The 15,996-nt window shown below is 41.6% G+C and overlaps 2 protein-coding genes across 3 annotated transcripts in view; one reads left to right on the top strand and one right to left on the bottom strand.

Annotated features, from left to right (window-relative positions):
- The window catches only part of LOC115025556 (protein TANC1-like), a 32,050-nt gene extending 28,950 nt beyond the window's left edge, over positions 1 to 3,100 (top strand). The window contains 3 exon segments of the mRNA XM_029457908.1: positions 666 to 766; positions 919 to 1,852; positions 1,854 to 3,100. Coding sequence (XP_029313768.1) covers positions 666 to 766; positions 919 to 1,852; positions 1,854 to 2,282 — 1,464 coding nt within the window. The 3' untranslated portion in view covers positions 2,283 to 3,100.
- Positions 2,899 to 15,806, bottom strand: wdsub1 (WD repeat, sterile alpha motif and U-box domain containing 1). 2 transcript variants are annotated; one of them, XM_029457921.1, is made up of 13 exons: positions 15,739 to 15,806; positions 12,076 to 12,487; positions 11,456 to 11,643; positions 10,877 to 10,963; positions 10,059 to 10,152; positions 9,328 to 9,361; positions 9,157 to 9,197; positions 7,582 to 7,688; positions 7,429 to 7,446; positions 7,130 to 7,156; positions 6,525 to 6,704; positions 5,039 to 5,173; positions 2,899 to 4,906 (listed from the first exon to the last, which is right to left on the bottom strand). In XM_029457921.1, exons 2-13 carry the CDS (start codon positions 12,471 to 12,473, stop codon positions 4,755 to 4,757), a joined length of 1,461 nt encoding a protein of 486 aa, XP_029313781.1. In that variant the 5' UTR covers positions 12,474 to 12,487; positions 15,739 to 15,806; the 3' UTR covers positions 2,899 to 4,754. The 2 variants fall into 2 exon arrangements, with proteins under 2 accessions (XP_029313781.1, XP_029313790.1); XM_029457930.1 differs by having other exon boundaries at positions 15,724 to 15,801.
- Between the last annotated feature and the right edge of the window lie 190 nt (positions 15,807 to 15,996).

The following is a 15,996-nucleotide window of genomic DNA, read 5'->3' as shown; positions in this document are numbered from 1 at the left end:
GGTGATGACAGACGTCCTAACAGACTGTGTAAAAATGCCATCCTTAGGGTCACTGTGGCCGATGAATAATGGAGCAGATAATGTGATGTGATAAGGTCACTCTCCCTGGCAGACCAGGCGCACTCTCTTTCTCTGTGTCTCAACAGGGGGTTATTTACAGTGGACATGCGAGTGGGCTGGCTAACTCCACATATTATATCAGAATGCATGCAGTAAGGGCCAGTAAAGAGACTACATGATACCATCATTAAACATTCAACAGCAATGTTCACAATCTCACATTCAAGGCTGCCAGTTTGACCTCACTGTCAAGGACAGAATGACAATGTGTTCGTGTCATTAAATATTCACCTGCCAGTGATGATGAAAGCAGTAAAAACAAAACAGCAGAAAAACAAGCAGCTCTCTGTCCGTTTCTCTTTCTGATCGATAATAATGATTGCAGCGTGAGTTCTGTTTCATTAAACGGGCTTCAATCTTCAGACCCATATAATGGAGATGCAAACACAAACACTATTTTTTATTGGAGTTGCCTCAGACTATTTGTGCAAAACAAACACTTTGAAGTCAAGCCACTTAAACCCACAGCCGGTCATCATACTGCCGGCTTGTTTGTTACAGTGCTGCATCTCATACTAAATGCACTTTTCGATCTGAAAACACAGGATTTTGGGATAGCGGAGGACTTTGCAACAAAAGCCCTGGAACTCAAACCCAGGTCTTATGAGGCGTACTATGCCAGAGCACGTGCCAAGAGGAGTAGCAGGTACAACCATATTAAATATGAAGTATATTATTTCAAAGCAGGATCATTTCGCTCAATGGAAAGTCAGCAATTCACTCAGATGCCACGTCTCTGTGGCAGTGTAAACAAAGTATTTTTAAAGTTCCTTTGTTCCTTTTCTCTGTCCTCCCCAGGCAGTTTGCTGCAGCGCTGGCAGACCTCCACGAAGCAGCACGACTCTCGCCGTCCAACCGGGAGATCAGGCGCCTGCTGGTACGGGTAGAGGAGGAATGCAAACATCATCAGAAGGCATCCAGCAACAACATGGCACAGGGTTACAACAGGGACCCTCACACCCACCACCATCAAGCCACAGAGGAGGAAGCAGACGTCTATTCGCAGGGAAGTCTCGAGAGGCAAGTCCCCGCAGAGCAGACTGATACAGAGAAGGAGGAAGACAAGGAGGACGAGGAGGAGGTGAGCCTGCAGTGTGGGAAAAGTCCAGAATTTTGGCCTCTGAATCCATATGCTCCAAACAGGAATCTCCCTGGAGGTGTGGCCTTTGGTTTAGCAGATCAGTCGCCATGTTTCCCTCAAGAGGAATATGTGCAGAACCAACTGTTTGTTGACTTGCCCGAGCCTGTTCCTGCGCTCAACAGACAGACCCAGAACCAGGGACTCAGCAGGACTCATCACCACTGCCACTCCCTCCAGTCAGGGGGCAGAGTTGGGGGCAGACCTCTCTCTCTGTGCGGCCCCTCCAGTCCTCTGCCAGGCAGACATATCTCCACCTCCCTAAGGCCTGCGCCCTTGCTTGGTATTGACATCGGTCATGGATTAGCCAATGAACACTCTGGACACAGCCCCACTGAGCTCTATCACCCCATGTCCCCCAACAGCTCCTCCCCACCTGGGCCTCTCCATATGTACCAGCCCCGCTCCTCCAGCTTCTCCAGGGGCTCGGACAGACTCTCCACCCACTCTGTGGCTCTGGATGGCCTGGCTCTTGCTCTGGGCTCTGGTATGGAAGTTAGGAGGGAGGGTGGAGGAACAGCAGGCTCAAGGGGCTCCAGCTCCAGTCAGGCCTCCAGCGGGAACCTGTCAGATGGCGGCAGGCAGCAGGTGCCAGGACGCCCCGTGCCCCATCAAGAGCAGCGGCAGCTTCAAGACAAAACCAGAGATAAAGCCCCGGACCTTCATGGGAGTAATGGATAAATCAGTGCGAGTCCAGGGCCAGCAAACCTCTGGCCTGAGCCGACAGGGGCCGGGAGGAGGGATGGAGAGTTTCAATATGTCAGCAATGGAGTTTCAAGGGTTGAACAATGAGTTCAAACGCGCTTCATTCCAGGAGCAGCTCTCGTCAAGTCAGGCCAACAGCCAGCAGCAGAGCCGGGAGTTCGGAGAGCGGCTCCACCAGCGAGAGGCCAGAGTCACCGCGTCCTCCCAGCTACGCTTCCCTGATGGGAGGCACAGACAGGCGAGCCTAACGAGAGACAACCCGGCTCTGCATATGGCTCCCATCAAACCCAAGCGCTCGTTTATAGAGTCCAACGTCTGAATATACTTTATCAAAGCACAGGCTGTTTTCAACAAACTATGTCCCACATAAGGTAGCAAGGGAGACTGCTGTGACAGCAGCTCTCTTCCCTGAGCCTGTTTTATAGAGTTATGCTGCTGAACTGCATTTACAATCTAGAACCAGTGTTCAACTCAGGCTACTTTGCTTTTGCTTACATGTCTACAGCTACACTAGTGTATTCAAGAAAACCAGACATACCTTAAGTAGGGATTTAAAAAAATAAGTAGTATATTGTCTTAACTTTTCATTTCATTTATTATAACAAATATAGAAGTCAGAGAAAGCTTTTGTGCACGAATATAAAAAACCTCATGCTATTAGTTGCAGGATATGACCATTTCTATTGTCTTTTAAAAAACATTTATATTTGTACGGTGTACACTATATTTGCAGATTATATATTTCCCTGTAAGTGGGTATCTGTCAGCATTACAGGCTTCAAAAGAAATTACTTTGTGTGCTTGAGATTCTTTTTCTTGGTACATTTGATAAAAAAAGGAGCTGTACATAACATTGTTGAAAACTTCTCGTCATAATCTGATATTGAATTGATTGCTTCAATATTCACAGTATGTTATTTATTTTTGCATAGCAGAGAACATATTCATATGAAGTGTTTATTGGTTTATTTGGACACAGAGAGAACATTTACACGAGCAAAAGTTGCGGATAGAAAATCTTAAGAGGCTACGTACATTGCTGTATGTCCATAGTTATCATATACCCTTTTCAGAGTCATACTATGGATTACAGAATGTTACCACATTATCATTGTGGTATAATAAAATATTAATGGAGGACTTCATTTCTACATCTACTTCTTTCACAGTATAATTCATAAAATGTTGCCTTTTTAAAGCATTTTGCAGATTGTGTATGGATGGATAAAAGGTTTTATAGTACAACCTAACTTATCCAAACCACGGCATCAAAATAAACTACTTGTATACAAATGTGGACATTTCATTTTCTGAATATTGCAGAAATGTCTTCATCAATGTCATCAAAGGCTGGATGTTAGCCTGCACAGGGAAGTAAACCCGAAACTTCTTTGTCCAAGCACTATTCCCATAGGGTTTGTAACAAGCAAGGTCCTGCAATCTAAAAAACACAAATATGTAATGCTTACCTGCAGATAGTGCAAACAGTGTTTTCAGTAGGGTAAACAACATTACTCATTTTCAATTAAAGCTCCCTTAAGCAATACTTCTAACATTAACATTGAATCAATAGACCTTTAGTGTGAAAGGGTTGTTGGTGTTGCTGATCCAACTGAAAACAACCCCTCGGTCTGTAGCGCTCTGTAGCGTTCAGACACTCGCAGCTAATTCTTTACGGGTAATTCTGTCGATAGAAGTATTAAATAATAGAAAATGCACACAACACTGAAGGCCTCCCAATCAAACTTGGTTTTCATTATGAAGCATTTGTTTAACTTCATAAAGATCTTTATTTATACACATACGTATTATAAATGCAGCTCATTTTGAAATAGCTACCTGTGTAAGGTAAGGCTAATCACAATGAGGTATTCACTTTTAATTAGGAGCCTCCAGTTTCGTTGACATTTTGTATTATCGTTTGTATCGTTATGTGGTTTTCTGTACAGCACTCTAATTAACAAACCAGAATAACTGGCCATTATCAGCCAAAACAAACCACTTGCGCTACCTGCGTTAAGCAAAATGACATCAAGCTAAAAGAAATGGTGAAAAAGTCTCACTTTTACCACAGAGACAGAAGTGTTGATTGTGAGAAGCTGGAAGAACGAGGCGGAGATGAAAGGCTAGTGAATACTAAACCTGCAATAGCTGATTTGTTTGGCCACTTATTATCACATATTAAGTTGATATGAACGTGCTTACACATCCAGTAGTTACAGAGCAACATTAGCAATAGTGAGCACCTGTACCTTGGATGAATGCAAGTCAAATATTCACTCTCTTTTAGCTCTGTCTTTGGTCTCTACCAACTCCTGAGGGAACTATCTGGATCTTAAGCTGCTAAATGCTCCTCTATGTTCACCAGCTAGTAGCTAACCGTGTGTCTGCTGTTTGGTGCTGAGCCGGTAGCGTGGTGTATTTTTGCGACACTATAAGAGCGGTGAGAGTGAACAAAAACAAAAAAGTTGCAGGCCAAACAGCTAACATTACCTCAAACTCGCTATAAAACTTTGCATTCATAAGGTATCCCAAAAGGAGCACTCCCCTGGGATGCTCATATTGCTCTGGATCTACTTATGGTTTTTTGGCCATTGAAACTTAATAAGCTGAAAGAAAATTTAGACCCGTTGCTACAATTCTGCTCCCCAGGGGTCAGAAATGGCATTAATTAATGTGCAGAGGCCTCAAATGGAAGAAAATCAGATGCACCCGTTCCTGAAATGCTGTGGTTTCTGTCTACTTTGGGGAAAATATTTCGGGTACTGTGGGCTCGGAGGTCTTTCAGATGCTAGTGGCTGGTCTTCCAGCGACCAATGGCCATCTTCAGGGTGTGATTAGGGGTGAGAAGAGTCGTCAGCAAGGGGAGGTTGGTCATGGGGCTGGAGCGGTTCTTAGTGTTGATCCAGCTGTTGATGGCCTCTCTTTCATACGAGTATCCATCTGGTGGGAAATGTTCACAGTTCACTCAAATTAAACAAATTGTTCACAAGTTGTCTGTTCACATTGAAGAAACAGACAACTTGTTATTTTATGTAAATTGTTTTAAGCGGAAAAGGTCTGATCGTCGCTTACCGGCAGCAATGACTGGCTCCTTCATCAGCTCTCTGGTGATTGGACACAGAAACTCATCAGGAATGCCTGGACAAACGGAATCACTCTTCAGCTCCTCCACCTTCCTCACAAGTTTACTGCGCAGGCCTGCAGACTCTATACACGCACAGACACGCAGACACGCAGACACACAGACACACAGAATAAGGAAATGTGTCAGAAGAGAAAACAGAGCGATCAAGACTTTGTGTCTTCTCATTAAAATAGAAATCACTGGAGCCTCAAGAGGAACAAGCTGAACTGACCTGAACACTAACCTATACAATAATATCAATATCAAGGTTTTGAGCATTTTTGTTTTATTCCTGTGTTTAACACTTTTCACTCTTGGATAGCAAATGTGAGCGTGGGTGAGAGAGAACATGGTGGGAGCAGATCATCTCGTCTGCTGACTGTCTGTCCAAATCAAAGTAAAATACTAAGCAGGCACTCCGGTGCATTGTGAATACATCGACAGTAACATCGAGTTGCAGAACCTGATAAATTAGAAACATTTATTCAACTTTAGAAATGAATAATTTCACAAGATAACGAGTTGACTACAGATGAACACAAAGCACTCTGTAGACTCCCTGATAATCTTACTGCGCACTGTGTTTGCTACGCTGCCTCTTTAGAAGGAGAGCACACTTATTGGTTTCACTCCCACCTTTGAAAAACTCCACCCGTTTTTCCGTCTTTTTTTGCAGTAGATAAAACATTTCGCTACTCAATGCAGTTCTCCAAGTTAGTTTTGCTAAGAAGGTGGGATTCATGCAACGTTACTAAAATCAGAACAATGTGAACACAAGCTGTCACAGCACTGGAGCTGTGTAAACTGAAGAGTGATTGACAGCCACTGTGGGATGGAAATGACGGCACGGCAATACAACAAACATTTGCTGACAACTACATGACGAATACTGGCCTAGCTGGTAGACTGATATCAACAACACAACTACTCGTAGTTGCAAATCTTGGTGGAAAAGAATAAGCCTGAAATATACCTAATAAAGTCTGATGAACAAAGATTTCTTAATTTCAGACAGACTTGGAAATAACCAAGAAGACCTAATGACATTAGGTTTAAACCCACTTTATACCTTATGGGAAATACTGTTTTGGATTATGTAACTGATGAAGTGCTCCAGATTAAAGTCAGAACTGCTGAAGCCCCAAAGCTGAGTGCTTTTGCGGTGCATCCTAATATTATGTAATCTTGCTGACTAAAACCCCCATCAACATTCACTCATTCCTTCACCCTTACTTTAATTTAATGAGCCTCCTTTTATCTGTGGAAATAGGTACACAAATCCTAATCCACGCTCGTACATGTGCATTCTCACAGGCGTGTAATACCCACAAGACTGGCTTTATATTTGTTTTGCATTTCGGACAAAAGCGAGCATTAGGACTGTGAGAGGGGCTGAGCAAGTGGCATTGCACCGGCTGAGCAGTGTGTCCTCACCTATGTGCAGCTCTGACGCCAGCGTTTCCTTTGTGAGACTGAGCAACTCTGTCCCATCTATGTCGTTGGCCCTGAATCTGTCCACCAATCCCTCGAGGCCTTCCTCCAACAGCCACGCTGACACATCTCCCTCCGACCAATCGCTGACCAGCAGCTTAGATCGGCCCGCTGAGGTTCTCCCTGAGAGAGTGAGTCAAAGCGAGACGCTCAATCCTTGTCGGCTGCGGCACCTTTTGAAAAATGGCCAAATATTCTCCATGCAACACAATCCTGGAATCCTGCTGAGTAATTATTGATTAGTGGGGCTGTGGCTTGTGTAAAGATAAAAATAAATGTCTGGAGGTTTCATCGACATTTTCATTGAAACTAAAAGGTGAAAAGGAGCTTGTACATACAGTAGAATACAGAAATGCTAGACTAAACTTGATCTTTGCACCCACTGGTTAACACACAATGATTGTAGTTTTTTGTGCACATATTATCATATATATATATATATCATATATTATAAATTATAAGGAGTGGCGTCTCATTTGGTGATTGTTGCTGATTACAGGCACAAATGTGACATACTGTACAGTAAGGTGTGTTCTCTTCCTTCTTACCTTCACTTGATGTCAGAGCAGACTTCTCTGGAACACACACAAAAAAATAAGTATCTGTAAACATGAGCAATGCAATGTAATATTTCTGCACAGTGTTTAAGGAAACGAGAGCACTCTTGTACACAGAAGCTGTGTCCTTCATCACAAGATGAAGCCAGTCCAACACGTGACATCTCAACACACGCTACTAACACTCTGCTTAAGATTTAACTAGTGTACGATTCGCACTATATAAGCAGCTCTCTCCCTTCCTTTCAAGTATAAAGAAAATTAAATTTTTAATAAAAAAAGAAACTAACCAGGGAACGTCTTCCCGCCTTTCCATTGGACACAAGGTTCAGTAAAGGAGACAGACACAAAAAGAGGTTACAAGACAAAACGAATGTAATTAATCATCAACATGTAGATGTATCTCTGTTGGGGTGATGTGTATGCGTGTGTGTTTTTCTCACGACGGTCACTGCATCCGTCCTCCACTCTCCAGATGTTTACAGTCTTATCCATAGATCCTGTAGCAATTAGTGGTGAAGTTGGAGAGAAGGAACACGCCGTCACGTACCTGCAGCAGAGGACAGTAATCACATGAATGATGGGGCTTGTTAGCAATGACGTGTAACTCTCTCTGTATAATAAAAAATAAAAGGACAAAAATGCTTTTTAAAGATATTTATCAAATGCAAATATATTAGTCCTACTATAATAATACATTAGATTTGTATAGCGCTTTTCTAGAAACTCAAAGACGATATATCAATTAAAACGACAAAGCAAGAGGACTGAAGGGAAACTGGAGGGGAAATGTAGTTTTTAAAGCGCATAAAACCTGTGAAAGTAAGCAACTCTAAAGATAAAAGTGATTCTGTGAGCATTAGACCCTAAAGCAGGTCTATCTAATGCATTCAGAAACTAAAGCCAAAAGCCCACAACGTTAGCCCCGAGCACCTGTACGGCCCTGCCTGAGGATCTCAAGGCTTCAGTTCTGCTCTTACAGGGTTAAAAGGTGGGCAGTACGGCTCAATACCAAACCTAAATATGTGGAGGTGCTCCAAAAAGACATTTTCAGCAGATTCAAGAAAGTCAAAGGAATGTTAATGAGGACAATCTCTCTGAAACATAAGCTGGATTGCTCAGAAATGTTGATACACAAAAGTTAGTTGACTTCAATCAATGTCTTTAAAAAACCTCCAATGAGAATTTAGAGAAAGGCATGCACTAACCCATCCTCGAGATACTCTCACACTGTTATATTATCACTTTGTCTAAAATCAAATGAGTTTCCTGGAGGCATTTTGTCAAGTGTTGTAATTTACTTTGACTTTTTTGCCATTTATCCACTTTCTCTCAACTTGCCTCATCTACTTCCACTTCAGTGAGTGATTTTACAAAATGACTTTAATTTGCCCCACTGAAAGGAAGTGAGCTTTCTGCCTTTCAATCACAGGTGGCTGGATGGACTTAAATAGCTTGTAAGTGTGATCAGCTGTGGCTTATGTGTATCTGTATGTTTAGGGGCAGAGACACAGTGACAGCAGTCCTACCTTTTTCTCCAAATGATAAATGCATGTTTTGTGACGACACTGGATCACAATCTATACGAATGTCTGTGGTGTCTCTGCCTTCCCTAAAATCTAAAATGTACTGCTCCTGTATATAACTAACCAAAAACTATCTCAATGTGACAGCTCATCATATTTGTCCAGTTATCTCCAAAGCAAATAGGTCCAGAAATGCCTTGCAAAGCATCTTGCAGTGCATTTCCCCCCAGAAACGTGTTTATTAAAGACAGACTGAGGTTGTTTATTTTTGTAAACAGAAGAGTCACCACCAGTTGCCAGAGAAACCGTGTGAAAGACCTCTTTTAAGAATTCTGCACAAACAACATCAAGTGTGTAACTTATGGGGTGAGTTTAATGTTTTCTTAGTGATAAAATATATTCTGTCTGGCAGGATGAGAGAGAAATTAATAATCGGACGTTTACAAATTCAAGATGGCAATAAAACGTAACCACATAAATGTGAGTATTTACCTCTCGTGCTGGTTCAGTTTGTAAAGCAAAACTGCATTTTTCTGCAAACAGACAAAGTGTAGTGCAAAACAAAATATGAACATTGTGTTATGAATGATTCAGTAAAATAGCTTAAATCTGTGGTAAAACTTAATTCTATCAAGTTAATCAATAGAAAGGAAATGTACTTACAGCATCATAGACTGCCACAGTTTTGTCCACAGAGCTGAAGGAAACAAGATCAAATTGTAACTATGTGAGCAAAATTGTAAATAACAATTATAAGTATTTGGTTCTGCATGTTAGATCCACGTTCACTCGTTGAGGAATAAAGCAATCTGTGTCTCCCCCCTGTGGTTCAACTGAAGTACTGCACTCTTACAGTGGTTGCCAATGGTGGTGGCCTGTACATGTAAGTCCAGGCACACAATCTATATTTTATATCAATCTCTTGATCTTGAATAGATCAAAACATGGATATTAATTTATTCAAGATCAAGAGATTGAAATAAAATATAGATTTATGGCTTGCAATTCCAGCAGTTGTAAATGTTTTAGTGTTTCTGTAAAAGGCCCATCAAATACAATTTTGTAAATAATTTACGCAACTGCTGACATTTTCTCAAAAGACTTACATTCCAGGCTGCCATTGGTTGAACATGTAATTGAAACCTGCACTTACATCACAGTGAACATTGGGTCTGCCTTTTTGTGAGATAATGATAAAGATAATACTTTTTGTAAGTCGCTTTGGACAAAAGAGTCAGCTACATGAACTGTAATGTAATGTTTGCTCTGGCACGGACTATTTGCTAAAATGAAACTAAAAGCATAAGCTTTGGAAAATGCTTTTGGTAAGATTATAGAGTATATCACCATTCATAGTTATCAATATGCTTCCTTAACGTTCTTAAAGATCCTACCCAGACACAAGCAGCTGCCCGTCTGAGGAGTACGCGCAGCAGAGGACCGGAGCCGTCTGGCCAGTTAATGTGTGCAGGAGCCGCATCTTATATCCTAGAGAGACAGAGAAACAGCTGTAGTTATACACACAAAGGAGTCAAATATCCCCCTAACTGATGTCAAACTGACCAATAAGCCATATTACAAGTAGGACCTTTTTTTTTTTATGAAGACTTGATTGTGCCGTGAGTGATGAATGTTATTGTTACCTTGATAAATGCCGCAAAACATAGTGGAAAAAGGTAATAACAGAGAAAAGAAAATATAAAAGGAGCTGTTGAATGCAGACAATTGAGAAAATCTCATATGCATAATGTGTGCACATTTACAAGCACTCAATAGCATGAAAAACCCAGAAACAAGGCTTGGACTGGCAGCTACTCTGGATCTCTACTCAAAGAAAATGTACTTGTATTTGGCAGCATCGGTGATTTGTCTTGATATAGTGATGCTGTTATATTACAAGCCAGTTGCACAAATTAATGTTGGTGCCTCTGAGGGCTGCAATCACACTGAAGTTAGCTGAACTGCACACATCAATATTCAGCCTCAGACTCTCGTCTTACGTCAAGACAATTGCTGTATGTGCAGAGTTTCTCCAATGATCCACCGTCAATAGTCACATTCAGTTGTTAAATACAAAGTCTGCAACACAGGAACATCGTAACCCATGTTTACAATTTTATCTTATAACCTTAGGACGACTGTAATGATGACAGAAAAGGGAACATGTGATCTAGAGAGAGATCTTCCAGTATGTAAAGATATGTCACTCTACCTCCAGAGCTGGACTTATTAATGGTCCAGATCTTCAGGTGACTGTCTTGTCCACAGGATGCCAGACAAAACTGCACAACTTGACCATCTAAAAGGACAAAAACAAACAAATATCATATGATACCAAACAATTCACAGACTGTACTCGATCTTTCACAAACAACAATCAGTCGGTCGATGTTATTATTCCCCACAGTGGAATTACACAGATCAGCTGCGCTCACGTCACAAAAAGTGTACTGTTGTTAATCAGTTATATTTGCATATTTTATTTATAGTTATTCATATTATAGGTCCAGTAAATGATTGGTAAAAATGAAATGTTAATGTATCTTACTGTTGCTCTCATACTTATAATAATAAGTACGTTTCACTGTTCAACTGTATCCTGCCTCTTTATCTCCGTCAAATTGTAAAAATCAGATTTGAAGAATTCTTGGCAAAAATGTTTACATCACAAGTTAAATGAAAGATTTTACCAAAATTCTGATTTTATTCAAATGAACCCTTTACTTTCAAATGCCGCTACAAACCCAGTGTGCCACGGGGCACTTGATAAACACGCAGCGATGGTTCTCACCACTGAGGATGCTGGGATCGAAGGTGCAGCAGGTGACCCCCAGGTCGTGGGCATTTTTCTCTGCATGGAGCTGGTTCATGTCCAAGTCCCACAGACGCAGGTCTCCGTAAGTGGAGCCGGTCATGAACACCTGACTGCAGGGGCTGAAGGAGCAGGCTACCATTGTCGTGTCATACACTGCTCCGGTCCTTCACAACACAAACAACAGCAGCTGCATCAACAGGCACGTCTTTTATTGCCATTGTTCAAGTATAATAACGTATTTAACTGGATGCTGTCACGAAAGCACAAATATTATGTAATACAACTGCAAAAAGTGGTGTAAGGAGAGTTGTTTGAGAGGTGTCAGCTCATTTTGGCAAAAAATAAGAGAGACTTGTACTATGCTGTATTATCTGTATAAATAGAGGGCCTGCAATTACCAAATGATCTTCATTATCGCTCCATCTGCTGAGCATTTCCAATTAAATCTAGTCTACAAAATGTCAAAACATAGCGATCTAGAAGGATCTGAAACCAAACCTACTACACCCATTTAATTGATTATTCATTTGTTTGGCAATTAGTTTTCATCGACTAAATGTTTCAGCTCTATAAAAAATGTAAGATATCAAATGTACCTGCGCAGCTGTTTGGATGGGAAATCCCACAGAGCCAAAGTGCCATCAGATGCACCAGAAACCAGGTGGGCAGAGTCAGGAGAGAGCGCACAGATCCTCACAGCACTACGACCAGGATGCTCCAGGACGGCCTCGATCTCACCTGTGACCGTGGACCACACCATTGTGGTTGCATCAGTCGAACATGATGCAAGGAACTGTCCGCAGCTGCTGAAGCAGCAGCAGTGGACGGTGTATCCATGTCCCGACAGCGGTGAAAAAGGCAGCTCCGAGAAGTCACGGGTGTTGTATATCCTGAGAGTTTTGTCCCCAGAACACGTGGCGAACAGGTCGCCAGAGAAGGCACACCAGTTGACATCGTCTCGATGGTCTTGTAAAGTGCAAATCAGAGACGTCATTTGGAGAGCCGGTCCTAAAGTTCACATGGAGAGAATGAGAAAAACATTATATATAAAAAAAAAAAAGGGAAAATGTTAATCTAAATATTTGGGGGCTGGATTCACAGAGACATGACACAGCAATATGGTATTACAGTATATCTCAAAAGTGAGTACACCCTTTAGATTTTTGCAAATATTCTGTTATATCCTTTCAGGGGATAACATTATCCTACTGAAACTTTGATATAACTTAAAGTAGTCAGTGTGCTGCTTGAATAACAGTATAGATTTATTGTCCTTTGAAAATTACTCAGTACACAGCTGTTAATGTCTAAACAGCTGGCAACAAAAGTGAGTACACCCCATAGTGAACATGTCCTAATTGTGCCCAAAGTGTCAATATTTTGTGTGACCACCATTGTTATCTAGCACTGCTTTAACCCTCCTGGGCATGGAATTCACCAGAGCTGCACAGGTTGCTTCTGGAATCTTCTTCCACTCCTCCACGACGACATCACGGAGCGCACGGATGTTGGACACCTTGCACTCCTCCACCTTCCTCTTGAGGATGCCCCACATGTGCTCAATTGGGTTTAGGTCTGGAGACATACTTGGCCAGTCCATCACCTTAACCTTCAGCTTCTTCAGCAAGGCCGTTGTCATCTTGGAGGTGTGTTTAGGGTCATTATCATGTTGGAAAACTGCCCTACGGCCCAGTTTCCGAAGAGAGGGGATCATGCTCTGCTGCAGGATGTCACAGTATATATTGGAATTCATGTGTCCCTCAATGAAATGCAGCTCCCCAGTGCCGGCAGCACTCATGCAGCCCCAGACCATGATGCTGCCACCACCATGCTTGACTGTAGGCAAAACACATTTGTCTTGGTACTCCTCACCAGGGTGCCGCCACACACGCCGGACACCATCTGACCCAAACAGGTTTATTTTGGTCTCATCAGACCACAGGACATGGTTCCAGTAACTCATGTTCTTGGATTCATTGTCTTCAGCAAACTGTTTGCGGGCTTTCTTATGCATCGGTTTCAGAAGGGGCTTCTGTCTGGGGCGACCGGCCATACAAACCGATTTGATGCAGTGTGCGGCGTATGGTCTGGGCACTGACAGGCTGACATCCCACTTCTGCAACCTCTGCAGCAATGCTGGAAGCACTCGCACGTCTATTTTTGGAAACCAACCTCTGGATATGACGCTGAGCACGTGGACTCAACTTCTTTGGTCGACCCTGGCGAGGCCTGTTCCGAGTGGAACCTGTCCTGGAAAACCGCTGTATGATCTTAGCCACTGTGCTGCAACTCATTTTCATGGTGTTGGCAATCTTCTTATAGCCAAGGCCATCTTTGTTAAAGCGCAATAATCCTTTTTTTCAGCCGCTCAGAGAGTTCCTTGCCATGAGGTGCCATGTTGTCCAGCATTCAGAGAGAATTGTGCCCAAAACACCAAATTTAACAGCCCTGCTTATCATTTACACCTGAATCCTTGTAACACTAACGAGTCACATGACACCAGGGCGGGAAAACAACATCATTGGGCACAATTAGGACATGTTCACTATGGGGTGTACTCACTTTTGTTGCCAGCTGTTTAGACATTAACAGCTGTGTACTGAGTAATTTTCAAAGGACAATAAATCTATACTGTTATTCAAGCAGCACACTGACTACTTTAAGTTATATCAAAGTTTCAGTAGGATAATGTTATCCCCTGAAAGGATATAACAGAATATTTGCAAAAATCTAAAGGGTGTACTCACTTTTGAGATATACTGTATATTATGTAATGCACAGCTTTTTATGTTACATTTTTTTATTCCTTTCTGATTAGCTCACACTGTTGTTGTTTTTCATCTTTTGGGGTCCAGGTCTAATCACAAGTCCTGATTACAAAGGTCTTAATACTGATCAGTAGCCCAACCAGCAGCATTCAAACTGATATGATTAGTCTGTTAATCGATTTTTTGATTGACAGACAATTAACAACTTAGCTAATCAATGGTTTTGTTTTTAAATGGTCATTTATCAATCAAAAATGCAAAACATCTGCATGTTCCGGCTTGTGAAATGTGACGATCGGCTGCTTCTCTCTGTTTTATATAATTCATCCATTCATCATCTACCACTTAGAGAACCCCAAACTTCCCTTTTCCGGGCCACATCCGCCACTGTTTCATATAATTGTAAATTGAATATCTTTTGTTTTGGACTGGTCTGGCAAAACGGGACATCACTTTGGGTTTTCAGAAGTTGTGAGGGGTATTTATTTATGGACTAACTGATAAATCGATTGATCATTAAAAAAAAGAAAAAGGAAAATAAATGTTAGTTGCAGCATTTGAACATTTTCCTCTCTCAAAGCTGTGCTAATGTGAGTTGTGTGTTTTACCCAGCTAAGAACACATCCCTGTAAATGCACAGGTCTAAGAACTGAACATTTAAGATAAGGGGCTAAGGGTCTACAGCTCTGTCCTCAACATAAGTGAGATTGGATATCTGATGCTGATAGTAAAATAATACAAACGTAAGTTAGCAGTAGTGGAAGTATTGAGATATTGACTCAAGTAAAAATACAAAAGTATAAGTACATTAACTACCGAAATTAAAAGTGCGCAGTATGCAGAATTGCACATTTGAATTCTAATCATTGATGCATTAATGTGTAATCACTTTATGTCGCAGGTGGGGCTTGTCTTACCTAATTCTTCATGTTTTATTTGATGATTATACTTTGCATTTTTTAAATCTGAATCTGCATGTAACAAGTAACTATAGCTGTCAGATACATGTAGTGGAGTACAATATCCTCTGAACTGTAGTAAATACTAAAGTAGAGTAATTGATTAAATGTATTTAGTTAATTTCCACCACTGTAGATTCGAGTACCTATGTGTCTTTAACAGCAATTCAAAGTGTTCAAATAGCTCATTCAAATTCAACAGCAGACCAGGAAACAAACACACTACTGCTTTTCCTTGATTCATTTTGTATGTGGAACATAAACACCTGTTTGGCTGTCACGGCACCACCTGACTAACAGAGAAGACCCAGCAGACACACATTAATAAAGCCACAGGGAGTCTGGCTGTGGAGACTGTAGCTAAGGCTCAAGCTAACTGTCTACTTCATGTTATAGAGTCAAATAGGCTATTATTCACCAGCGGGGGGGGGATACTGGGACATTAAACAGTCCAACATGCAGACTTAAGCGGTAAATGAAATGTGATGTAAGTGTAGTGTTAGCTACGTCTACCTACAGCAGTGCACTGTACCTTTCTCCGTGGAGTAGTCCGTCCAGTTGAATGATGTTTACTTCCTCATCGAACAGCTGACCGTGACGTGATGCGGGTGACGTCACCATTATTGTTGTCTCTTAATGAGCTCTGGACTCAGCGCTTAATAATTATGTGGTGGGAAGTAACTAAGTGGGCTTTAATTAATCAAGTACTGGGTTTTTACATTTTCTACTTTCTTCTACGTCTACTACACGAGGTAGTTACCAGTTAATAATACACAGATATAACCAACAA

Source organism: Cottoperca gobio, chromosome 3 (genome assembly GCF_900634415.1).
Source record: "Cottoperca gobio chromosome 3, fCotGob3.1, whole genome shotgun sequence".
In the NCBI taxonomy this organism is placed as follows: Eukaryota; Metazoa; Chordata; class Actinopteri; order Perciformes; family Bovichtidae; genus Cottoperca; species Cottoperca gobio.
The sequence above is the reverse complement of the archived record's forward strand: the minus strand, read 5'-3'. Positions and strand labels throughout refer to the sequence as shown.